The sequence below is a fragment of the Rhinolophus sinicus genome, linkage group LG05 (assembly GCF_036562045.2).
Source record: "Rhinolophus sinicus isolate RSC01 linkage group LG05, ASM3656204v1, whole genome shotgun sequence".
Taxonomy (NCBI): domain Eukaryota; kingdom Metazoa; phylum Chordata; class Mammalia; order Chiroptera; family Rhinolophidae; genus Rhinolophus; species Rhinolophus sinicus.
The window spans coordinates 120531784-120559103 of NC_133755.1; the positions used below are offsets into that span (position 1 = coordinate 120531784).

The following is a 27320-nucleotide window of genomic DNA, read 5'->3' on the forward strand; positions in this document are numbered from 1 at the left end:
GTACTCATAAAGCTTCCTACCAGCTCTTCTATCATTCCTTTCAACATCAATACAAAACACAGGTATTCTCTCCTTTTTCTCCTTCCTTTCAGAGGAGGGATCTTCAAAAAAGTCTACATATGGAATGCTAATTTTCCATGCAGCAAGGTTTCGGGGAGTATTAGGTGTGCTCACAGCTTCCACTGGAGAATCATCTTCCATTACAACAATACCTTCTTCAATCTGGAAAAAAAATCACCAGGAAAAATGTGATTATTTCCAGAACTTTAGATTGATCAGATACAACTATAAAATAATATGCCCATATAAATTCTGTAATTTTTTAATACTTTTGACATTAGGTGATATCAAATTTTCTACTGAAAATACAAAGATGAAAAATAAAACTGACAAATTACTAGCAGTAACTCCAGGTTTTGTTACATCACCTGTATGTGAAAATTCAATAGAAAATAGATACTCTAGATTACTGGAAAAGATATTAAAAATACACAAATATAGAAAAACATCTAACTTTAATGTGATACTTTTTTTACCTAAGGATATAAAATTTTATAAATAATATCAGCCTTTAATGGAGATTACACCAATAAACTGGATCTGTGATATATTGCTGGTTACTAGATACTCCAGCACAACCCTTCTGGAAAGCGTTTTGGCAATGTGTATTTATAAAGAGCCATAGAACAGTTTTGAGTAAGTAATTCCATTTCTGGGAATTGATTCTAATAAAAGTATTTATTCCAAATACATTTTGTTTTTGTTGTTTTTGTTTTTAATATGCAAGCAGGGTTTAGTGATATTTTCTCAGGGAAGAGAATGGGCCTAGCCAAAGTGAGAGAGGGAGAGAAAAAGAGAGGGAGAGGGAGAGGGGGAGAAAGGGAGTAGGAGAGAGGGAGAGAGAACAAGTAGCCCAAATACATTTTTAAACTGTGAAAAGACACAAGTATAAATACATTCACTGTAGCATTAAATAATATACAATTAGAAAAAAGGTCTGAAAGACCCACCTCTATAGAATTAAAACTGTATTTTAATGTCCTGGCTTCTAAAATGTTAATAAAGTAAATGTTTAAAATAACATATTTTTTAAAAATATATTACTTGAAGAACAATTATTTTAAAAAGAAACATACACACAGGAAAAAAAAAAAAAACCTTCTCTACTTCATTAAATTGAAAGAGAACCTCTGAATTGGCACATTATAACACCTGGTCACCTAGACATCTCTGATTCATGTTAAAGAGGGCAAAATATTATCAATAAATACATTTTTTAGGGCAGAGTCAAAGGCAATACAGCACCTAAGAGAATTCTGAATAACTTAGTCAGAGCAAACCAGTAGTAGAGAGAAATTTCTTTCCAGAATTCTAGCACCCTATTTGCACTCTGAGTTCTACTTTCTTCCCACACCTGGTAACCACCTCTCTTCTAAGTGAATTACTTTCCTCCCACACAGTCTCTTGGCAATTATCCCTTTTTCTGGCCTTGTTCTGAAATGGCTTTCCATAATCCCTAATAAGACCATTAGTGATCTTAGAAGGACTCCTTAATGCTCTGTTGCAAATACAAGAATCTTCAAGGCCTAAAAACAGCAAACTGAAAAAAGAGATGATAGTTGGTATTTGCCTTTTCTGAGGACAAGGCTATCTCCTTATAAACCTGGGAGAATAACAGAGAAGCATGTGAGGAAAACGCACATTCCACTGCTTGGTACAGGGTACCCTGAGGTACAGAGTAGCATTTTCCATGGTTATTACAACTGCATTTTTGTAAATGGATTTGGCTTCTGAAAAGAGAGGGTAAAATGGATTATAAAATAATAGAGAATTTGTTTAACAAGCTGACTAAAAGTAAAAAAATGTGATACTCTTAAATAAAAAGTTCCACAAAAATTATTCTAAGAAAAGTAGGAGAACAAAATTCTTAGCAACATAAAAATATCAATGAAAGACAAATAACAAAGTCTTATAATTTATTACTGTTACCATTTAAATGGTGCTTACATTGAAAAAGTATAATGAAAAATCTCTAGAGCAATATTTCTCTTAAGAATTTTCAGGGCTTTTTTGAATGTTCTTTGAAAGTAAGTAAATATTGTAAAGCAAAATTTTATAAAAAGAAAAACCAAGTACTTTTTTATTTGAAACAGATTTTCCCTCTACAAAAAGGATGGGAAATAAGGGAGGTGGAGGACAAAAAGTAAGGCGGTAGCCCCCTATTTCTTTGAGATGCACTAATGTTCCTCATTATTGTATTTTCTTATCTGAAAATAACTGCCAACATACCAATGGGAATATTAAATTACAGACGTTTATTTGTAAATTAGTTCTGACCTTGGACAGAAATGTGTTTTCAGACAGACCCAATCTTATATAGTAGACTTTGGTTCCCAGACCAACATACATATGCCAATTTAATCCATAATTTCTATTCATAGTCGTATTAACAATGCTGTATGCCTGACCATATGGTTGGAAAGAGAGAAGCGCAGGAAATGAAGTAAACACCTACCCAAAAGATGGCAAATTGATTGACTATTACAAATATCTCAGCTTAACAGAAACCATTCTGGCCTTAGTAAGCAGTAACTTATTGCCAGGAATTTAAAAAATTAGATTAGTACCATGAAAACTATGCTAATTAAAGGAAGAATGCAAAAAATAAAGGAAGCCTTAAATAGGAAATAAGATAAAGAAGAGGGAAAATAACAAGTGAGCATATCCAATTTTTATGGCATTGTAAGTCTGAAGTTATCCATACATCAAATTGAAGAAATTTTACTTACAAAGTCATCTTCACCTTCAGCTAAACCATAATTAGGCAACATAGCTCCTTCCATGGTAGTGCTTTTGAATACTCCTTTAATTTTGCTACCTATTCTGCTGATTCCAAATGATTCTCCTCTTTTCTGTGTGCTCCTAAATATTAAACAAAAATGTATCAAATACAAAGCAAACTATCTCAATAGTCTAGTTTACTGTAAACAATAATAAATTAAAATAGTTGAGAAAGGGGTAAACTGAAGGTATAGTTAACACAACTTTTTGGAGTTCTCAGTCATAGATTAAGTCTCAACATCTCAAAGCAAAAGAAACAGAAGATTTAAAGTTTAAATATGGGGGGGATGAATAAATGGGACAATATTTATTAACAAACATTTGAATTTACCTGCTATTTTACTTTGAAACGTTAACTAAAATGTTTAAAAGATGAGAGCCCCCTAGTGGTACACAGTTCTTACTGCCATACATATTATGAAATGGATAAAAAAATAAGACCAATGTTCAAAATCGATAAAAAATGAGGTAAGACCAATGACTAAAATGGGATAACCAATTAGAACTATACTGTTAAAATAACATAGTGTAACAGAAAAACATATAAAACTATAACCTTCTCAGCACTTCATTTTTAGACAGAACTTAACCAAAAAAATTGTCTTATATGCAAAATTCAACTTTAAGCAAAATTCAACTTTAATCATATAAGCACTCAAAAGAACACCACCATATAAAATGCATCTTACTTAACATCAAAGTAATGAAAAGATGAAATGCCAAAGGCCAAGGGTTAGTAATAAAGACTTAAAAAATGTAGCCTAAGGAAGCAGCCTGCTCTGCCATATATATTAACAATAATAAACATATATATGTATATGTACATATGTGTATATATACACACATACATATATTGGTTTTGTATTTTTTCAAAGGTAAATTTCTATAATAAATAGCTGTAAAACAACCACAACAAAAAAATAAGCTAAAAAGAGCAAAAATGTCCTCCATTACAGCATACTACCCCATGATTCAACAAATAAAAACAAAGCTTTTATCCAATTTAAAACTCATGTTCACTATGTAATACTGCTCTTACAAACAGATATCCAAATAATAATGACTATTTTAAAATCCAAGAAAGTTTGTTTTGAATGCTTAATGGGTAGCTACTATCCCTACGAGCAAAATTTATTTACTCAAATAATGCAACAAGTACAGAAACAGAAGTCAAATGATCAAGTTTCAACAACACCAGGTATACAGTGAATGACATTTGCAGATTATACATGTCGAAGGAGCAACTCAAACTTACTTGAAAACTCAAAAAACTTTAATAGTAGTAAAAAGGGTACTTAAACTAGATTATTTTATTTAAAAAAGCATGCAATTAGTGGTTTTTAAAAATCCAGAATTGTAAACACAATTCTCTCTGATAGAAATGTTTCCAAAAACAAATACAAAAATGTTAACGGACCAATCCGAGATGGCGGAGTGGATAAGCGCTGTGCTTGCCTCTTCCCGTGAACACATCAAAATTACAACTAAATTATGGAACAATCAACCTGGGGAGCCATCAGGGGTCTGGCTGAACATAGGCTTTATAACTAAGGATGTGGAGAGGGGGCCACTTCGAGATTAATGAGAGGGGCCGAGACGCAAGAGGAGCTGGCCCCAAACATCCGTGTGACGAATGACAATTGGGAAGAACGTCTTGACTGCAGGGGTTCCCCATGAAGGAGCAGGAGAGCCCGGCTCCACATCAGACTCCCCAGCCCAGAGAGCTGGTGTGGAAGAGGAAGTCCCACAACATCTGACTGTAAAAAACAGTGAGGACTTCACCATTGGGGTGGGAAGGCAGACTGCAGGACATCCAGACATCCTCTTGAAGGGCCCACACAGACTCACTGGTGGGTACTCGCCCTGGGCTCCAGAGAAGAGATGGTGACTTGGGGGGCATCAGAGACATGCAGGGGTCAGACTGAAGTGTGTCGCTCTGGGCAAGGGCTAGAGGATAGTTGCCATTTTCCCTGTGTGGGGTCCCTCTCCTGTGCAGCAGGCAGTCTGACACCATCTTTCCAGTGTTGAGCCCTCCTCCATGCTTACGGTCAAATCTGAGTCTGAACTGATCTGGTGAGCTACACTTGCTCCACCCTGGTGACTCACTGAGACCCCACCACAGTCAACTCCATACTGCATAAGGCTTTACTGGCGGCAGAACTTATGAAAGCCAGCAACCGGCAGCAGGCCTCAGTGTGTCCTGGCTTTTTGCGGAGGTACCTAAGGCCTAGAACTGGCGGCAGACATCCTCAGTTCACAGCATGGCTTCTCCCACATGCCCCCAGGTCCAGGACAGGCAGCAACCAGCCCCAGATTGCTCTGTAGCTCCTACCAGGTAGTCCCCGGCTGGTCAAAGGCAATGGGTGACCTGGGCCTACACCGGAGCCCCTCCTAAGATGCCCCAGAACCAACATACTTGGAAGTTGGCTTCAGACCACACAGAGCACCACCCAATTAACCCCACAAGTGGCACACACAAGGGTGGTCTCAACAGGCACTAGAGCTCACTGCAGGAATCCCACTCAGGAGGTTAAGACTCCCCCCACAGCAGCCCATAAGCTGTGGATGTGGCCAAACCCCACAGCCAGTCAGCCTGAGGGTCAATATCACCCACTAATGTGCCAATAGCAATCAAGGTTCAACTATAACAGGAGAGCACACACAACCCACACAAGAGACTGTCATGGAGCACACGGCTCAGGTGACCACAGGGACTCTACCACTGGGCCCCACAGGACACCTGCTACATAAGGCCACTCGGCAAGACTGGGAGACATAGCAGATCTATCTAATATAGAGAAACAAACACAGAGAGGCAGCCAAAATGAAGAAACAAAGAACTACATCCCAAATGAAAGAATAGGAGAAAACTCCAGAAAAAGAACTAAACGAAATGCAGGTAAGCAACCCACCAGACATAGAGTTCAAAACAATGGTTACAAAGATGCTCAAGAAACTTAGTGAGAACTTCAACAAAGAGATAGCAAGCATAAAAAAGGACAGGGAAACCATAAAAAAGGAACCAGTTAGAAATGAAGAATACAATACCTGAAATGAAGAATGCATTAGAAGGACTAGATGAAGCAGAGGATCGAATCAACAATTTTGAAGACAACATAGCAGAAAACACCCAATTGAAATAGTAAAAGGAAAAAAAGAATTTTAAAACATGAGAACAGTTTAAGAGACCTCTGGGACAACATCAAACATTAACAAAACTTTCATCATAGGGGTACCAGAAGGAGAAAAGAGAAAGTAAGCAATTGAGAACCTATATGAAGAAATATTGACTGAAAACTTTCCTTACCTGGTGAAGTAAATAGACATACAAGTGCAGGGAGCCCAGAGTCCCAAACAAGATGTACCCACACAAGCCCACACCAAGATACATCATAATTAAAATAGCAAAGATTAAAAACAAAAAGAGAATCTTAAAAGCAGCAAGAGGTAACTTATAAGACAGCTCCCATAAGACTGTCAGCTGATTTCTCAACAGAAACTTTGCAGGCCGGGAGAGATTGGCACAAAATATTCAAAGTGATGAAAAGCAAGGATCTACAAACAAAAGTACTCTACCCAGCAAGGCTATCATTTAAAATCAGAGTACAGATAAAGAGCTTCCCAGATAAAAATTTTAAAAAAGCTAAAGAAGTTCATCACCACCAAACCAGTATTACAAGGAATGTTAGAGGAATATTAACAAGGAATGTTAAAGGAATATTCTTTAAGACGGAAAAAAAAAATGATCAAAAATATGAATAAAACGGCAATAACTACATATCTATCAACATTTAGTTTCAATGTAAATGGATTAAATACTCCGATAAAAAAAAAGGGGGGTGGCTGAATAGATAAGAAAACAAAACACTTACAACACTGGCTGCCTACAAGAGACTCATTTCAGATTGAAAGACACACACAGACAGAAAGTGAAGGGATGGAAAAAGTTATTTCATGAAAATGGAAATGAGAAAACAAAAAAAGCTGAGGTAACAATACTTATACCAGACAAAACAGACTTTAAAAAAAACGCTATAACGAGACAAAGAAGGACCCAGTAATCCCACTTCTGGATATTTATCCAAAGAAACCCAAAATGCTACTTTGAGAGATTTGTGCATCCATATGTTCATTGCAGCATTATTTACAATGGCCCAAATGTGGAGGCAGCTTGGGTGTCCATCCAATTATGAATGGATAAAGAGAAGGTGGTGCATATATGCAATGGAATGTTGCTCAGCCATGGAAGGGAATGGGATTATTGACATCTGCAGCGGCATGGATGGACCTGAAAGGAATTGTGCTAAGTGGAGTATTTCGGACAGAGAAAGACAGATACAATGTGATTTCACTTATATGTGCAATCTAAAGAACAAAATAAACAATCAAAACGGAAACAAACTCATAGATACAGAGAACATTTTGATGATTGCCAGATGGGAGGGGGGATGGAGGGGTGGGTGAAAAACGGGAAGAGATTAAGAAATATAAATTGGTTGTCACACAGTAATCATGGGATGTAGGGTATAGTACAAGGAATATAGTCAATAATATTGTAATAACTGTGTATGGTGTCAGATGAGTACTAGATTTATCAGGGTGATAGATACGAGGGGGGTTGGGGCACAGGGTGAAAAAGGTGAAGGGATTAAGAAGTACAAATTGGTAGTTACAAAATAGTCATGGGGACGTAAAGCATACAGTGAGTCACCAAGGTGGAGCAAGTGGAGCTCACCAGATCAGTCAATAAGATGGTAATAGCTATATTTAGTGCCAGGTGGGTACTAGACCAGTCAGGGGAATCACTTTTTTTTTAATTAGTTTCAGGTGTACAGAACAATGTAATAGTTAGACATTTAAACCCCTCACAAAGTGATAACTCCCCTCCCCAAATTTACTACCCCTCTAACATCATATATAGCTGTTATAATTCCATTGACTCTATCCCCTATTGCTGTACTCCACATCCTGCGACTATATATATATATATGCCTGACCAGTGTGCTGTACACCTGAAGCTGAATCTGAATAATATATATATTTGATTATAGTTTACATTCAGTATTATACAGATTCAGCTTCAGGTGTACAGTGCACTGGTCGGGCATCTACACAGTCCATGAAGTGGTCTCCATAATAAACCAAACCCAACTGACACCCTACAAAATCTTTACATTATTGATTATATTCCCCAAACTGTCTTTCATATACCCATAATAATGTGACTATTAAATTGTACTTTCTAATCCCTTTACCTTCTCCCCCATTCCCACCCCCTTCCCATCTAGCAACCATCAGTTTTTCCTCTATATCTCAGAGTTTATTTCTGTTTAGTTTGCTCATTTATTGTTCTTTAGATTCCACATATAAGTGAAATCATGTTATTTGTCTTTCTTTGTCTGGCTTATTTCACTTAGCATATTTTGTAGGGCATTCCATACTACCTAAGGCAATGTATAGATTCAATGCAATCCCTATCAAATTACCAACAACATTTTTCACAGAACTAGAACACATAATCCTAAAATTTATATGGAACCATAAAAGACCCCGAATAGCCATGGCATTCTTAAGAAATAAGAACAAAGTGGGAGGTATCACACTATCTCACATCAAATCATACCACAAGGCTACAGTAATCAAAACAGCATGGTATTGGCATAAAAACAGACACACAGATGAATGGAAGAGAACAGAGAGCCCAGAAATATATCCACTTCTTAAATTATGCAAATGTCTAACCACTATGCGCTTGAAATTAATACCAAATAAAAAGAATGCTAACTGTAATTGAAAAATTAAGAAGGAGGGGGAAGGTGAAAGGGAATGAGAGGTTCAAATTTCCAGGTATAAAACAAATAAGTCACGGGGATGTAATGTACAGCATGGGGAAAATAATCAATAATATTGTAATAGCATGGTACAGTGTCAGATGGTTGCTGGAATTACGGTGATCACTTCTTTAGGTATATAAATGTTGAACCAGAAGGGAGGGAGGGAGGGGAATGGTAGAAGAGGGTAAAGGGGGTCAAATATATGGTGATGGAAGAACTGACTCTGGGTAGTGAGTACACAATGTGATATAAAATTTTAGAAAGTTAAAATTCTAAAAAAATAAATAAATAAATGTTGAACTATGGTGTACACCTGAAACTGATATAATGTTGTATGTTAGCTACTATATTTTTTAATAAAAATCTTTAAAAACATTAACAAAATATTATTAAAATCTAGATATCTAGAATCTAGATAGATTTTAGTCTCTAGAATCTTTTATAGATTATAAAATAATTGGGCTTTTTAAAATATAACATATAAAGTATCTCATTTGTCATTATGCCCAGAAATACTGTGCTTCTTTCCTGCTTTAAAATAAATTCTTTAAATACAAAAAAATTCTAAAAGTAATTTAGCAAAATCAGTAACAAAAGAAAATGAGTAACAAAAGAAACCTTGAAAAGCTAAATACTGGCTTTTTCATTTTATTTTTATACTAACATTTTTATTTTATGATGACATATATCATGCTATTTCAAAAAGTAGATATCTAGAATCAGAGTCGAGGTTAATTTTTAAAGGATATCCCAAATAGCTGATAGAAAGGTAGTAATAACACAGTGTTTCATGATTTTCCTTTTTAGTTGTACTTAAGTTGTTTTGGGAGTACTTTCTGGACTTAAATGGATAACATACAGAAAAAAGTCACATGCCATCTCAAGACTTACCGAAAATCATCCAAACTTAGGCTACCTCTGCAATAACAGATATGTGAAATTATATAAGGAAAGGGGAGAGAGAGAGAGAGAGAGAGAGAGACAGAGAGAGAGAGAGAGAGAGAGAGAGAGAGAGAGCCCAGATATTAAACCAATTTCACTTTAGAATACAAAACAAAATTTTAAAGCTTTAAAAGTTACACAGGTGGACAGCATTCATTTTTGTAAAGGAAAGGAATTCTTATGAATAACATGATAAAGGAAAGAGAAACAAAATACAATGGCTAACTGTTTTGGGGGTTTAGGGGTGTGAATTCTAGATCATTAAAAAGAAGTTTTTAAAAACTCAATATGTCAGGAAATAATTCTGTACTTTTTGTCCTCATTTAGGCATACCGTTTGTCACAGTGAAAAGTATGCAGAGACTAAGCCACTAAAAATTTGGCACAGAAAACAAACTCGTATTTTCCAGCATGGAATTCATGTCCATATTAAATATAATTAAACATGCTTCACATGTTTTCAGTTTGCATATTTTTAAAAGTATGTTTTATGAAGGAAACTTAACAAAAGATCCCTAAATATCTTTTAAGTTGTGCTTTGAGTGTGACATGAAACAGAATATCCCTTAAAATTTTGCTTTTAACATACAATGAAATAGAATGTAGACATAAAATATATGAATAATATACATATTTTAAGTCATTTAACTTAGCAATGCTCAAAATTTTTGATGAAAGAATGTTAAGAAAATCTTTTACTTATTCTATACAGTAGTAGGCAAATGAATCATTAAGTATCACAAAAGCAGAATCCTGACTGACAAGACTGACACTTAATATTAAAGTCAGGTCAGTATAAAGAAAAACTTACCTTATTTTAAAAGACTATCATCAGTACACAGAATAACAAGAACCCATATTTTCTTCCTGTTTACTTTATATTTTAAAGCCAGCAAAATTGGTGCTTTAATATGGTGAAGACAACTAGGTGTTCTCAAAGTGGCAAAGGAAGCTTTCCGTCTCCAAAGTTGACCCTAACTTAGATTTAACTATTCAGCAGGCTTATAAAATCAAAGAACCCCTTTGTCTTAAATGGTTCTACACAGGAGTTTCTATTATTTCCTATTAAACTCAATATTCTGAGATTCTAAACATACTAAGTCTACAAACGGATAAATTTCACCTGCTTCTCAAGTTATGCTGGGAAATTTGACAAAAGTCTTGAAAAAGTATTCACATGAAATAAGAGGCATGTGGATTGGGTAAACAATGCTAGTTTTAAATAGCATGGATGAGATTTTTGTTAAATAGTCATGGCTGTAATATATAAATTCTTAGAAAAAAGTAAAGAAGTGATTTGTTTACAAGGAATCATACAGATATGTTCTACCTTTCAGAAAAAGTTATTATATGTGTACTACTTATACTGAGGCATTATGTAAGAATTAATATTCAACATTCAAAAAAATTCAAATCTATTTCTACAACACTTGGTTATGTCAAAAAATGTAATATATTCTCTCCATGGCTAAGGTTTTCACATTTTTCTTAGTACCATCTATCTTAAAAAAAACTATTCCGTTTTCTATGTATTTCTCTCTTTGTACCACATTTCCAATTTATTTATATATTTATTAGATCTTTGTTTAAACTAGAAGGTATTGAGAGCAATGTGAATATCCTGTACATTTATAGATTTGGTATCTGTGTCAATTTTGTACATATAACAATTAAAGGACAAATCAAGACATTAATTATTTAGTTTATAAATGGATAAGTCTTCTCTCTTCTGTTACCTTTCTTTACGTCATTTAACTGCACACTTACATTTCTAGAGAGCCCAAAGAGAAAGGGAGAAAAACCTCTCCATTTTTATAACCAATAAGTACTCTAATAGAAAGTACTCCCTAAGGGGGAAAAACTATCTAAAATTGAGTTGTCAGTGAATTTCATTTATACATACAGTCCACAGTCTCTAATAATGCAGGTAATCAAGCACTAATATGTATTAACCATGAGATTAACAAGGTAATGGTGTGTATCTTGTTAAATTTTTCTAAAAGAATTTCAGGCATTTTAGGTTACTGTATGTAGTACAGCTTTTATAGTTCTTTAATACAACATCTTACTTTTGCAGCAATGGAATTACATATTTACAGACAAACAGCTAATAAAGACAATGATACTATTATAGAATGATTAGTATCAACAAGTATAATACAAAAACAAAATATACATATGATTAAATATACCTACCTGTTGAATTTTGAATTGCGTGTTGGTGATTCTGCACCTCTTAAAAGTTGTCTGAAATACTTCAGAAATAATTATGATTCATTAAAATAATATTTCATATTGAAACATGCTACTTTATCATGCTACTTTCCAGTTTAAAGAAAATATTATTTAAATCAAGTGACTACAACCACGAGTAAGGATTAAAATATTGTAACTAGATATTCAGGCCATTTGATTTCCACAGGTCTATAAATAATGTACATACAAGAAGAGTGGGGCTTCTATTATATCATAGTACCACTAAGCCACTCAGGCATCTGGCAAATCAGGTAGACCAATTTGGCCACAATTCACCTAGTGATATATATACCAACATGATTTTGGTATTGAGAATTATATTTACAATCAACTTCTAATCTCCATTAAGTTATGTAGTAAAAAAAGAGCATTCGCTTTCTTAATCATGTTTTATTTTTCTGTTTATTTTTCTATTTGAATCATTCATCCAATGATATCAAAGCTACTATTATATAGAAAAATTCTCAAATAAGATTAATATTTTGACTTACCTCATCACTGTGGCAGAACATAGGAGTAAACACAGTCTCCAACAAAGAAAGTACATGTTCATATGCTTCAAAAAGACATCTCATAGTTTGAAGTTTCACAACATCTATATATGGGCCTTCAGCAACTATTTTAAAAAATTATATTGTAGAAATTGTTTGTGAAGTGCATAAATACATTATATATTAGTTTAAAATGCATGACAGTGAAATAGCATACAAACAGTCCTGAAACCACATTTTGGAGAAAATCCACTGTAAAGTATAGAAATTACACCAGAATAAGGAATTAGAACAGCCAAGCTCCAGTGCTGGCAAGTAATAGTTATATGAATTGTGAATAAGCTTCTTCATCAAATCTTTCACCTTGTTACTAGCATAGGATAATACCGGTAGCTGTCTGTGTATCTCACACAGCTGTTGCAATAATAAATAAAATACATAAGAAAACTCTGAAAACTCTAAAAAGCTATAGAATTCATTCTCATCATCTTTGACTTACTTTTTTGAATCTCTTCTACAATGAAGGGATCAAATCGAATTTTGTCAATACTTTCATCCAAACAGTATGTTTTATAAATCTTCTGCAACTCCTCATGAAGAGATAGCATTTCATCATTTGATAACTCTGGTCGCAAAATTCTATCATTGAATTCCTCTAGCAAATTAGACAAGAGTAAGAAAAAAAATGAGTTATTTTAATATACAACTATTCATGAAAACTTCATGTTCCCAGTCTAATTGTAATCAATATTAAAAGCAACAATTATAAATAAACTATTCATCATTTTAAGCTTTTTAAAAAGTTTTAATTGGGATTAAAATAACTACTAAGATTAAACAGAAACTCAGTCACCCAAATATTTTATATGCCAATATAAATATGTAAATACTTACATAGCAATACAAATATTCTAAAATTTAGACTAGTAAATGTATTTCTAAAATTTTCTTTAAAAAACGTACTGGGTTAATTTCTTATACCAAGAGTCTTTAATATTGTGAAATCTGATTCACTAAATAACAGTGAAAACTAAGGCTTGTTTTGTAGTTCCACTCAAGTGTTTAAACACTATTTCCTCCAACCATGAAGGCTACAAACTAGTGACGATTTGAGAGTCTGAACAAATGAATCTTTTGTCAAATGACAGATAGTTGCATTTGGATAGCCAAACTATTGACTGCCCTCTTTTTTATTCCAAGAGTTGTTTATATGGAGTTTACATCTTAATTCTTAATTATCCAATTAAACACAGAGATGAAGGGAAGGAGTTAAAAAGAAAAAAAAAGAAAAAAACTAGAACAGAACATATAAGATCTTTGGGAGTGACAGAAAATTCATGTAATTGGAGTCTCAAAAGGAAAGGAGAGAGAAAATGAGGCAGAATATCTAAAGTGATAACAGACAAGAATTTTAAAAAATGATGAAAGATGCAGTAAAATCCAAGCAGAATAAATCAAAAAGAAAACTACACATTATAGTCAAATTGCTAAAAACCAAAAAAAAGAGAAAATTGTAAAATCGGTCAGGGAAAAAGGGATATATCATATACAGGGGAACAAGAAAAAAAAATGGACGCTGATTTCTCATAAGAAACAATGGCCTTGTCCAAAAGACAACTGAAGAATGACTTCAAAGTACTGAGAGAAAAAAATCTGCAAACCTAAAATTCTATGTTCAGTGAAAACATCCTTCAAAAATGAAGACAAAAATAAACATCTCTTCAGACAGACAAAAGCTAAGAGAATTTACCTCCAGCAGATTGGAATTATAAGAAATGTGAAAAAGATTTCTGTCATCAGAGGAAAAATGATAACAGAAACCTAGTTCTACTGAAAGGAATAAAGAGCACCAGACAGGTTAATACGCCAATAACTATAACAGTCAAAGTGTGTGTGTGTGTGTGTAAGACTGACTATTTAAGGAAAAGATGACAATGTACTGTGGGATTTATAGCACACACAGAATTAAAATATATGATAAGCATAATAATAGGGAGGGGGTAATTTGAAGTATACTGAGGTTCTTATATTGTTCCTGAAGCCGTGAAATATTTTTAAGTGAAGACTGTGATAAATGAAAGATAAAAAGTTAATAGAGGAGATAAAATAGAATACTAAAAAATACTCAGAAAGGCAGGAAAGGAGGAAAAGAAGAACAAAGACTATATGAAACAAATATGAAACACCAATACAGAAGACCTAACAATAAACATAATTATATTAAATGTAAAAGTACTACACATATCAATTAGAAAGCAAAGATTATCTAACTAGACTTTTTAAAGCAAGATTCACTGATATGCCGTTTATAAGAAATACATTAAATACTTTAATCGTATAGAAAAAGATATACAATGCAAACCCAAGTGTAAAGAAAAATACTGTAGCTATATTAATATCAAACAAAGTAGACTTCAAGAGAGAATTACCAGAGATAAAATCATTATCACTTTACAACGATAAAGGATAAACTCATCAAGAAGACATAACAATCATAATAAATGTGTCTGCAGCTAATAATAAGCTCAAAGTACATGGGAAAAAAAGATTTACAAAATGAAAAGGAGAAGTAGCAAATCCATTAAAAAAATCAGAAAGAGCACAGAATATTTTAATACAATCCATCAATTTATCCTGACATTTATAGAATGCTACCCAACACAGCAAAATAGATGTTCTTCTCAAATGCACATGGAACATTCATTAAGACAGATCATATGGATTGCCCATAAAATAAATTTCAATGACTGAAATTACAGAGAATATATTGTCTGACCAGAATAGTATTAAATTAGAAATCAATCACAATAAGATATCTCGAAAATCTCCAAATCTTTGTAAATTTAACAATACACTTCGAAATAACACAAGGGTCAAAGAATAAGCCACAGGGAGATTTGAAATTTCAAACTAAATGACAAAAAAATAAAACATAAAGCAAAAATTTTGCAATTCAGTTATAGCAATTCATAGAGAGAAATTTATAATTTTAAATGCCTATGTTAAGAAAGAAGACAAGCTGTACAAATTAAACATCAGTGCTTTCACTTTAAACCAGAAAAAGTGCAAACTAGACTCAAGGTTAGTAAAAGAAAAGCAGAAAAGCAGCATTCGAAAATATTAATAAATCTGATAAACCCCTACCAATATAAGTTAAGAAAAAGAAAGTACAAATTACCAATGAAGAGGGGCCATTACTATAGTTTCATAATGAGGGAACATTAGGAATAACTTGGTGACAATACGTTACTGAGATGCACTAAAAGCTTTTGAAAAAAATTTAATACCTATTCATGATAAAAATTCTCAGCAAACCAGGAACAGAAGGAAACCTTCTCAGTCTGATGAAGGATAATCTAAAAACACCTCAAACTAATGTCATACTTAATGGTAAAACACTAAATGATTTCCCCCTAAGATCATGAACAAAGCAAGGATGTCAGCTTTCACCACTTCAATTAAACAATCTAGTGGTGGTCCCAGCCATTCCCAATAGGCAAGAAACAAAAATAAAAGGCATAAATATTATAAAGGAAAAAGTAAAACTGTATTCACAGATGACATGATTGTCTATGCAAAAAATCCTAAGGAAATCTACAAAAAGTTACTAGAACTAACAAATGAATTTAGCTATGTCACAAAATATAAAGTCAATAATGTAAGAAATAAATTATATTTCTGTATATTAGTAACAAACAATTTGAAAAAATATTTTAAATACCACATGCAAATACATCCAAAACCATAAAGACCCATGTGAAAACTACAAAATATTATAGAGAGAAATTAAGTAAGACTTAAATGAATGAAAAAATGTAATATGTTCATGCATAGGAAATCTAAATACTATTGAGATATCAATAGTCTCCAAATTGATCTATCAATTCAATGCAATTCAACCAAAATATCTAAGCAGGCTGTGTGTGTGTGTGTGTGTGTGTGTGTGTGTGTGGAAACTGGCAATCTGACTCGAAAATGTATATAGAAATGAAAAGAACCTAAAATAACCAGAACAGTCTTGAAAAAGAACAAAATAGAAGGCCTTAGACCACCTGATTTCAATACTTACTATATAAGTTATCAAGACTATGGTATTGGCCAAAAAAAGAGACATATGGTGCAATGGAAAAGAACAGAATCCAGAAATATACCCACATATAAATGATCAAATGATCTGACAAAGATGCCAAAGTCATTCAAAATGGGAAATAAATGTCTCTTCAAAAAATGGGTATTGGGAAAAAAATGGGTATTTTTTCCATAGAGGAAAAAATAAACCTCCACTCCTACCTCATACCAACACAGAAAGTATTTCAAGGTAGATCATAAACATACATGTGAAAAATAAACTATAATGCATCTAGAGAAAAACAGCAAGTGTCTTGACTTTCTTATAGAACTCTCAGAAAACACTAACCATAAATTAAAAATAGATTATCTTGAATGTCATCAAAATTTAGAAGTTCTGTTCATCAAAATACAATATTCAGAAAAAGACAAGTCATAATCTGGGAGAAAATATTAATAATACTTATATCTAACAAGAGACTTGTATTTAGAATATGTAGAAAACTCCTATAATTTAATGACAAAAAGGAAAACAATAAAAAGCAGGCAAAAGACTTAAATACTTCCATTGGGAGATATCTGTATGGCCTATAAGCATATGCTAGTCTTCAACATCATTAGTCATTAGAGAAATGCAAATTAAAAGCAAACAATATACCACCATACACCCACTAAACTGGCTAAAATTTAAAAAAATAAACACCACCAAATTTTAGTAAAGATGTAGAGCAATCAGAACTCTCACAAATTGCTAAGAGGAATAAAATAGTACAACCACTTTGAAAAATAAAATGGCAGTTTCTTATAAAAATTAAACATGTATCTACTCTGTGACCCAGCAATTCTAATTTCAGTTATTAAATGTATGCCCAACAGAAAGCCTTCTACAAGAACGTTCATAGCAACTTTATTCATAATAGCCCGAAAGTGGAAGCAGTGCAGATAACTGTCTACAAGGAGAATGGATACAGAAACTCAGAAACTTTTGTATACTCATACAAAAGAATACTACTTAGCAATAAAATAGAGCAAACTACTCAACTATACAACAACAAGCATCAATCTTAAAAAGCATTAGTCTCAATCAATGAAGCTAAGCACAGAAGAGTACATACTATGTGATTCCTTTTATATAGGAAATTATGTAAGCAAAACTAATCCGTGGTGTGAGAAATGAGACCAGTGATTGCTTTGGCAGAAGGGGGAGCAGGGATGGGTCGTTTTGGAAGGGCCCTAAAAGAACTTTCTGGAGTGATGGAAATGTTCTATATCTTGATAAAGGTGTAGGTCATACAGATGTACAGATTTGCCAAACTGATCAAACTGCTCATTTAAGTTCTATGAATTTCATGTGTAAATTATACTTGTATTTTTAAAAAGTTGTATTCGAAAAAGAAATCAGGTGCATTAAAAATAATATTTTCACAGTCCTTAAAGGCTCATAAATCCAATAAAGCAAGATATTATACAGCTTAAAATCAAAATAAACATTTTTATACTTGATTATTTAATCAAAACAATCCTGAACAAAAACTAAAACAAACTGCTATTGATATAAGCTAATAATTGAGTCTTTAATATATTTTCATATACTCAATTTTTAGTAGTTTTTTCTGCTAATAGAATTTGGTTGAAGTCAGTCACAGATTACGTCCCAATCTGGAAAAGAGTGGATACTTGAGAGACAACTCAGCGGTGCCCTTAGAATATCTAGTAAATGAAATATAGTACAATGATAGATGACAACTATAACATCAATTCTGATCTAAATATTCAAATATATTAAAAAGTTTAAAAATGATTTTAGTGAAGTACACAGGTAAGCCTCACCCACAGTCAGACAAATTTGCAACACGTGCACTGCTCCTTCTTGTTTCAGAAAATTCATAAAACGAAATAAGAGATCTTGTTGCTCTCTGATTTGCTTCAATTCTAACTTCAGCACCTAGACAATATGAAAGGAAGAGTCAGTTAAGGCTCTACATATAGGTGATAAAATTACTTGTATCAAAAGTAGTATAAGCTATTGTTGAAAATACTTACAGATGGCTTTTTATTTCTAGGTTCTGCAAATTTCTGCAAGAATGGAACCAAAGGGGAAGGTGGTTCAGTTGCTTTTTCAGGCTTTGAAGAAAGAGAATTAATTAATTCATTAAAACCATCATTTGATTTGACAGATATGAATCAAAATTCAATGCAGCGTGAACTGTTTTCTAATATGTTCAATACTCACTGGGCTGTCATCTATGAAGATGATAAGCAAATGATTCACAGTATCCTAAAGGAAAATCATAAATAAACACAGGTCAAAAATAACTCCATTACTATGTTCTGCACAGAATTCTCAAAGCTTATATATTATGAAAGTTTCTAGAAAAATGAAGCAACAAATGGAGCAGTGGATAAGTACCGATGTAACACAAAGTGGACATGGCCTCACCTTTTGTGAAAATGGGCAAAGAAAAGTTATTCTGACTTTGGCATTTAAAAGGTTTATAAAATATTCCTGTTTCTTCAAAATCTTACTGGATTAAAAGCAAAAGCAACCCAAGTGTCTATCAATGGATGGATGAATAAGCAAAACGTTTTATATACCTAAAATGGAATATTATTCAGGTTTGCAAAGGAGGGAAAGTCTGACATGTGCTACAACAGGGGTGAATTTTGAGGACATTACGATGAGTGAAATAAGCCAGTAGCAAAACAGACAAATAATGTATGGTTCCACTTATATGAGGCACCTAGAGGTGTCAAATTCACAGAGACAAGAAGTAGAGTGGTGGTGCCAGGGGTTGGGGGGAGGCAGGAATGAAGAATTATTGTTTAATGGGTGTAGAGTTTCAGTTCTGTAAGATGAAAAGAGTTGTAGAGATGAGTAGTTGTGAATGGTTGCTCAACATATGAATGTACTTAATACCACTGAACTGTATATATTAAAACATTTAAGATAATAAATTTTAACCACAATTAGAGGAAAAAAATTTAAATCTTACTGGATCAGCTAGGAAATCCAAAGAAGGAAGGAATATTGAACCAGAGAGGATCTCTCTTAAAAGTAAGGTCAGGGATCTGGAAAAAGAAATAATGATGTATGTATTTAGTGATTTACATCAGTTCTTACCTGGGGATCTTGCTAAAATGCAAACTATGATTCAGCAGGTCTGGGGTGTGCCCCAAGATTCTGCATTTCTAACAAGCTCCCAAGTAATGTGCAAGCTACTGGTTCACAGACCACACTTGGGAATTCTTAATTGGCTAAAAGAGAGTGCTATTTAAGAGAAAAAAAAGTATTTCCTTAGCAGAAAGGACTTAGGTGAGCATTAGAAAACACTTCTCACCTTGTAATAGTATTTAAAATGTTTAATATCTATTTAAATCAATGTTTAAAATTAACGTTTAATAGTATAATTATTTTACAATTATAATATTTAGATTAATATTATAAATTATTTTGTTTAAAATAAAAATATTTCATTTAAAATATTAAGATAAAACTTTGATTTTTTTAATAAAAATTTTAAATAAAGCAACATGAAAGTATATCCGTAAAATAAGTCATGGTTTCTCCTCTAAGGATTATTAGGGTAACAGTAATGACATTACTTTATGGAATAATCTAGACATACTCCTGTCGGAGAGGATAGGTCAAATGATCTCTAATTATTCTTCCCAGGTGGATACCTTAAAACCCACACATGTCTGTACAGTTTTTTCACATTGTTTCTCCCAGTGAGTCAAAATGTACATGTCTTTAAAAACAGGACTGCCAAGGAAGTAACAAAGTATAATGATCTCAAATAAGAAAATTAATTTTATTCATATTTATCTCTGATTTCCAAGGATCAATTTCCAAGAAAAAATTCTAAGCAACACAATACATCACAAATACTTAGCACCTAAAATGGCATTTTAAGACTTGGTAAATTGTATTTCTTAAATGAAAAATTATTCACATGATAAGCTAACCTCAAATTTTAGTGTACTCCTATTATAATCAAGAATAGCAATATATGTATGCCATGGTATGCAAATGCTGCTATGACATTTTCCAGTCTATTTATACCTGCAGTCTGTTGCTTTAGGAGGCAAAACATAAGGAAAAAGTAGTTCAGTAAGTTTCCTTAAATAGTGTAATTCATCTCTTCGACTCCTCAAAGCCACATGAAGCTCTGGACCATATTCTTCTAAAGCAGCTTGCTGTAAAAACTCTGTATTTTCCACTATAAATAGAGATAAAAAATAAACACTAAAAGAAGTTAAGCAACATTAAATAACTTCAGCCATTTCCACTAATAAACAGAAAATCATTGAATGTAGTCATTCCTTTCCTAGCCCTCCTTTCTTTCCAATATGTATTCTACTGGGAAAGTTTTCCCAAGGATATAAAGAAAATAATTTTCCTCTTGGTTGGAAGTTTTTGAATTCTGAAATAAAAAGACCCTTCCTCCTTGGGAAACAAGAATTTAAACTCATGTCACTAGTTTACAAGTTATATTAAACAAAAGCAAATATTTTTTTTAAGTGGAAAAAGCTACAGAAAACATCTTCTAGCATACACACAAAGCTTCTATTATCAAATATTACATCTTGTTCATCCTCTGCAAATACAGAAAAAAACAACACCCTTCTTAGAATTCTTTATTGTCTCTGCTTTCACATCAAAATCATTCAGATAACCTTTTAGAGCAATTGCAGTATAGAAACTGGCTTTCTTGGTTAAATTCTGCATCTTCTGCCCAAAGGATAAGGACATAAGAGGTATAGAGTAGAACTCCATGATCAGATAGATAACTTAATAAGTATTAGCCAATGATAAGTTATATTAAGAGAAAGTTTTCTTAAAAGACCAAGCACTAAACTAACATTTTAAAGGTTAAAAGTAACAACAGTATCGCTACTCCTTTTTACAGACCTCAAAAGACTAGGAGAAAAACAAGTCATGCTTTCCCCTACCTACATTCTGTGCCAAGTTTTAAAATCATGGAGTTTGTGAAGAGAATCTTACCCCTAATTCAACAGCCTTTCTTTTTGACTATTTACATCTATTTTTATTGAAAGAGGATGCAAGTACATTTACCAAAATAGCCAACATATGCATTCTAATGATGTGAGTACTAAGAAGGTAAATGAAGGGCTATCTGCTCCTGAGGTACAAAAGCAGGATTTGCAAAGAAGGGCTTAGTTTTTACAAGACACACATTTTGTTTCATAATCATGCAATTATTTGCCCAGCATTTTTCTCCAAGAATGCTTTGGGGTTCAGATCTTCTAAAAATTTGTATCATGAACAGGGATCTAAAATAAGAAGACTAAGCTATGCTAAATCTCAACTCTACTTCATTACTAATGACTTTGAACAAACGATATAATCCTTTTGAGCCTCAGTTTCCACATAAGTAGTTATTAAATAATTATTAACACTGAAAAGTTGTCATGAAAAATGTCCAAGTAGTTACAATATCTGGCGTGATTAAGCAAGCATTCACATATAATATATAAATTAAGTCACTAGATTGGAATCTATTCAATATCTGTCAGATGTAAGAGATTTTTGTACAACTAGGTAACAAGAAAATAAAGGAATCAGGCATAAGATAAAAAGAATATAGAAGGAAAGAAACCTTAATTGGGAATATAAGCAAAATATAGATGCTGGAAAATAGACAATGGATTAATCCCCACTAACCACCAGTGTATTGACTGCCTAACTAGTCAGCAGTTTTCAGACTAGAAAAGGAAAAGTCCCCAGAATCCACAATAAAGAGATATCTTCAAGATGAAAGACTGGGTTAAGGTCTTTCTGAACAATTATTATTAAATTTAAATTAAACCAATGCTTCTAATATACATATGTAGTTAACATTTCTAAGGGCCATAGAGTACTTACATAGAAAACTTCTACATAATCCCCATCCTCAAGAGGAAGATTAAGGAGAGAACACTAGGAGAGTAGGATGAATATGAAGAGATGAACCTTTCTATCCTGAGTTATGCACAACTGTGTGACCAAAGAATTTAGAAAATAAATTCATGCAGTAAAGAAATAAAAAATCTGAAAATCATTTTTACAACTTTATCTAACTTACTGTCATAATATTTAGAACACCAGGACCTTTGGATGAAATAAGAGTCCTCCTCATTCTTTGGCCTTTTAATTATATGGATTTCATTCATTACAATGTTATTAATGGATCCAATCTAACATTTAATTGTGATTTTTTAATTGAGAACCATTTTTTTTACATGAATAGTAGCAAATTAACAATCCCTATGTTGCAAAGACTCAACAATGAATTTCGTCAAACTGGTGTGATATATATATATATATATCATCATTCTGAGAGGCAAAATAATTGGAGATTTTATTTAACTGATCAATCCAACTAAAAATAAAAAGATGGCTCCATTTACTCTAGTCTGAGTTCAAAGTGTTTGTCTTTGGAACAAAATAAAGACTACATAAAAAAATACTTTCCCATACAAATGTTTATAACTTTATTCATAATTGCCAAATTTGGAAGCAACCAAGATATCCTTCAACAGGTAAAAAAACAAAATGTAGTACATTTACAAAATGGAACATGAGCAATAAAAAGAAATTAGCTATTAAGCCATGAAAAGATACGGAGAAGCCTTAAATGCATATTTCTAAAAAAGAAGCCAGTCTGAAAAGGTTACCATATGATGCCAACTATATGACATTCTAGAAAAGGCAAAACTGTAGAGACAGGTTGCCAGGGTTTCACAAAGAAAGGAGGGAGGAATGAATAGGTAAAATGGGATTTTTAGGACAGCGAAACTATTCAGTATATTGTAATGGTGGATAGATGGCATTATGCATTTGTCAGAACCCATAGATTGTACAATAAAAAGAGTAAGCCCTAATGAAAAACTGTAGACTTTAGTTAATAATAACATACCGTTATTGGTATAACAATTGTAACAAATGTACCAACTAAGGCAAGATGTTAGTAATAGGGGAAGTGGGGGGCAGATGGGAACTCTCTATGCTTTCTACTCAATTTTTCTGTAAACTTAAAACTTCTCTAATAAATGAAATTTACTATTAATAATGAAAAAAAAAACATTTTTCCTATATTTTAACAGTAAAGTAGCCTTAACAAAATGGCGACAACAAAGTTACTATCTTCTGTCTTTGCTAGTAACAGGGTTATTTTGCCAGTAATAATTTTCAAAGTTAACTTTTTTATTTAACAAATTACATACATTCAAACTCTTCCACTTTTTAACTATGTTCAAGAAAAACAATTTACTTGTTATAACATTATAAGATGAACACAGAAAAGAATTTTAAATATATAATTTGAAATATTTCTTGTATGTGAGGAATTAATCATACTAAAGAACAAATAAACTAGTAATTTAATTTCAACTCTGCCTACAACACAATTTCCCCAAATGTACTCTGATTATATTGATATTATGAGGAAGGGAGAACTGGTTCCATATGCAAATGAGTCTGGGATGTGCTGGGTCAAACAAAATTAAAGCTATTCTTTGCTGAATACTACTCAGAGATTCTGGTATGCTAGTCCTTACTGGGAATTTCCAGAAGGGGAATACAATATGTAGTAATTACCAGAAAACATGACCATGAAACCTCTTCTATATGGTCATTTTACGTAGAGTAGTATTCTGCAGAACATACTGGGAAAACATCGACAAAGAATACCAAATGCAAACACAAGGAAAATCAGTTTGGCAAAGAACCAAGTAGAGAGTATACACGTAATTTTGTTAAAAAGGAACATTTCAGTTTGATCTAAGAGCAAGAAAATTCCCAACTGAGGATTTCATTTGTTCAATTGGAAAAAATTTGCTGAACATATGCTATGTGCAAGTCATGACAGTATAAAGGCCAAGACACACTCGAGAAACTGAAAATAGGTCATTCTGACTAAAGCACAATACACAGTGAAAGACAAGAGTAGATCAAAATGTTTGACTAGATAGCAAAGGGCTTAAATGTAGTTTAGACTAGATAGCAGTCATTAATTTTTATTTAGTAGGGAGATAACATATTAAGAATCATGAAATTAACACAGTAGCAGTATATAGGATGGGCAATACATATGTAGTATATAGGACAGATAAAAACTGTTGAAATCATCAAGGAGAAAGGGGGAAGAGATTAAGATATACCTCAGAGGAAATAGTGAAGGCAATAGACTAGCATTCAAAAAAAGACAAGAATAATCACCAGTATATCTAAAAGTAACTAACTGTATTTTCATTTTCATAGATTCTTGAGTTTTCACAATCACTGATATGGTTAACAAACTATGGAAAAGGATTTCAGTTTAAAAGAATACTCTCACAGAATTTGTGAATATATCAGTTAATGTATCAACATTCAGACTTAGATATTTAAGGTGAAAGTTGGTATATAAAAATAAAATCACTCAAGTTTTGTAGTAGAAAACTGTATTACCTTTCTGACTGGCTTTAACTATCACTTCTATATGCTTCATTGCTGCTTTTAATAGTTTCTTGGTTATAATAGATGGAATATCCACCTAGAAAAATTCAACATTAAAATAAAAACTTTTAAAATATTTATCACTACAATGTCATTACAAATTACCACGGCAGGAACACTATATATATTTAAGATATTGGAACATATAGTCTTAAAAATTAGAGCTATTATTTGGAATCTTTCAAGAATATAATTTAAAAGCACTTTATATTCTTGGATCACACTAACTGTAACTCTACAGAATTTTTCTACCATAGTAATGAAAATATCTTAATATGCATACCCTATATACTAAATTTTTTTCTCACAAAATAATCTGTATTCATGACATTTCTTTAATGTGTTTGTTTTAAATGCATTCAAGAAAAAGATAGGCTATAAAGACTATTACTTTATAGTCTCAAGTAACTTATTCCTTTGAGACTATAAATTTATGTTTACTAAGGTTACTTGAAAATGAACTTTTTCATTCAGTTTACAAGATAAATCCTGGTTTTAAGATATACTAAAACACTCTATTTTGCAATATTAAGTTTCATCATTCCCCACAGACATTTTTCAACTTAAAGGCTGGAAATTGTAGTGACAATGTTAGGTTAGTGAGAGGGTTGAGGGCTTATATATACACACATAAAAGATAAATAAACTAAAAATAAATTGTAAATAAATCACCAAAAATCACGTGTATTGGACTTTGACAGGCTTATCTTCCACCACAAAACTCAACATATTCTATTTTTCCTTTATCAAAGGCATGAGGAAATTGCATCACAGTAGTGTTAAGCTTTGTGTTAACTTTTCAATTCTTTTTAAATTTCATATTAAAGAAAAAAATCACAGGCTGACAAATCTAATAAGCATGATGGATCATAAACCCCCAATTTTTAGTGATTTACTAATAAAACCCAGAGCCATTTACAGATATCTTTTGGCTACATAAGATCAAGCACATTCAATAAGGGGTTATTTATGCCAGTAGTATGCCTTATTGCAAACTAACATTACTCTTCATTTACTCCTGGCCTCTTGGTACTCAGTGATTATAAATTATTCTCATATTTATCAAATAAACATGTTTTAGTTATCAAACATTTTATAAAAATCTTGTCATCTGACAACATTCATGAAAATGTTCATATGTAAGTTCCATTTTAGAGACTTTAGGTCAGAATCAAAATGATAAAATCATGTGTTTGTCACTAAACTTTGATTAAAAAAAACAAACAAACAACTGTGGACCTTAAATGTTTCCTTGTTTTCATTATTCCCAAACTGCCAATTTACATTATTCAGGTAACTGTATGAGGATAGAACATTGCACTAGAAATAAGATGACCCAGGCCTAATCCTTTGCCTATTAACTACCTCTGACACTTTGACAAAGTTATTAATACTTTCTATAAAATGGGTACGATAATGACCCATGTATCTCCCAGGATAGCTACAGATAAAATAAAAGAAAGAATAGATAGCATAACAATCCGGAAAATGGAAGAAAATATTTGCAAATCATATAGCTGATAAATTACTTGTATACAGAATATACAATGAACACTTACAACTCAACAATAAAAAGATGAACAACCCAATTAAAAAGTGGGCAAAGGATTTGAATAGACATTTCTCCTATAAAAGATATACAAATGGCCAATAAGCATGTGAAAAGATGCTCAACATCATTAGTCATCAGGGAAATGCAAATTACAACCACAATGAGATACTGATTCACACCCACTACCATGGTTAGAATCAAAAAGTGAGATAACAACTAGTTCTGGCAAAGATGTGGAAAAATCAGAATCCTCGTACACTGCTGGTGGGAATGTAAAATGGTGCAGCCACTTTGGAAAGCGGTCTGGCAGTTCCTCAAAAAGATAAACAGAGAGTTACCATTTCGCCTGGCAATTACAATCCTATGTATATACCCGAGACAAATAAAAACATCTATCTCCCCCCCAAAAAAAAAAATTGTACATAAATGCTATGTTAACATTATTCATAACAGCCAAAAAGTGGAAACAATCCAAAGGTCCATCAACTGATTGATGAATAAACAAAAAGTGGCATATTTTTACAACGTAATATTATTCAGACATAAAAAAGAACCAAGTACTGATACGGGCTACACAATGACAACATTAATAAACCTTGAAAACATTATGCTACATAAAAGTAACCAATCACAAAGGCCACATATTATATGTGGCCATTTATATGAAATGTCCAGAATAGATAAATCTATAGAGACAGAAAACTTGGTTGGCTAAGTCTAAGGGAATGGAGGAACAGTGGTTTATGGCTAAAGAGTAAGAGGTCTCTTTTTGGATGATAAAAATGTTCTAAAATTGATTGTGGTGATGGTTGCATAACTCAGGGAATATTCTAAAGA

General features: G+C 32.6%; 1 protein-coding gene across 6 annotated transcripts in view; it reads right to left on the reverse strand.

The window, feature by feature from the left end:
- The window catches only part of SNX14 (sorting nexin 14), a 68698-nt gene that overhangs the window by 14159 nt on the left and 27219 nt on the right, over positions 1-27320 (reverse strand). For 3 of the 6 annotated variants that reach the window (XM_019743246.2, XM_074333263.1, XM_019743244.2), the window contains exons 7-18: positions 24884-24968; positions 20495-20651; positions 19425-19500; positions 18665-18709; positions 18475-18555; positions 18262-18376; positions 12863-13018; positions 12364-12488; positions 11813-11871; positions 9567-9593; positions 2790-2922; positions 21-222 (exon numbers count right to left, since the gene is read on the reverse strand). In XM_019743246.2, the coding sequence (XP_019598805.2) occupies positions 21-222; positions 2790-2922; positions 9567-9593; positions 11813-11871; positions 12364-12488; positions 12863-13018; positions 18262-18376; positions 18475-18555; positions 18665-18709; positions 19425-19500; positions 20495-20651; positions 24884-24968 (1261 nt within the window). The remainder of the gene's footprint in view (positions 1-20; positions 223-2789; positions 2923-9566; positions 9594-11812; positions 11872-12363; positions 12489-12862; positions 13019-18261; positions 18377-18474; positions 18556-18664; positions 18710-19424; positions 19501-20494; positions 20652-24883; positions 24969-27320) is intronic. The other 3 variants (XM_074333264.1, XM_074333265.1, XM_019743247.2) reach the window with 1 other exon arrangement.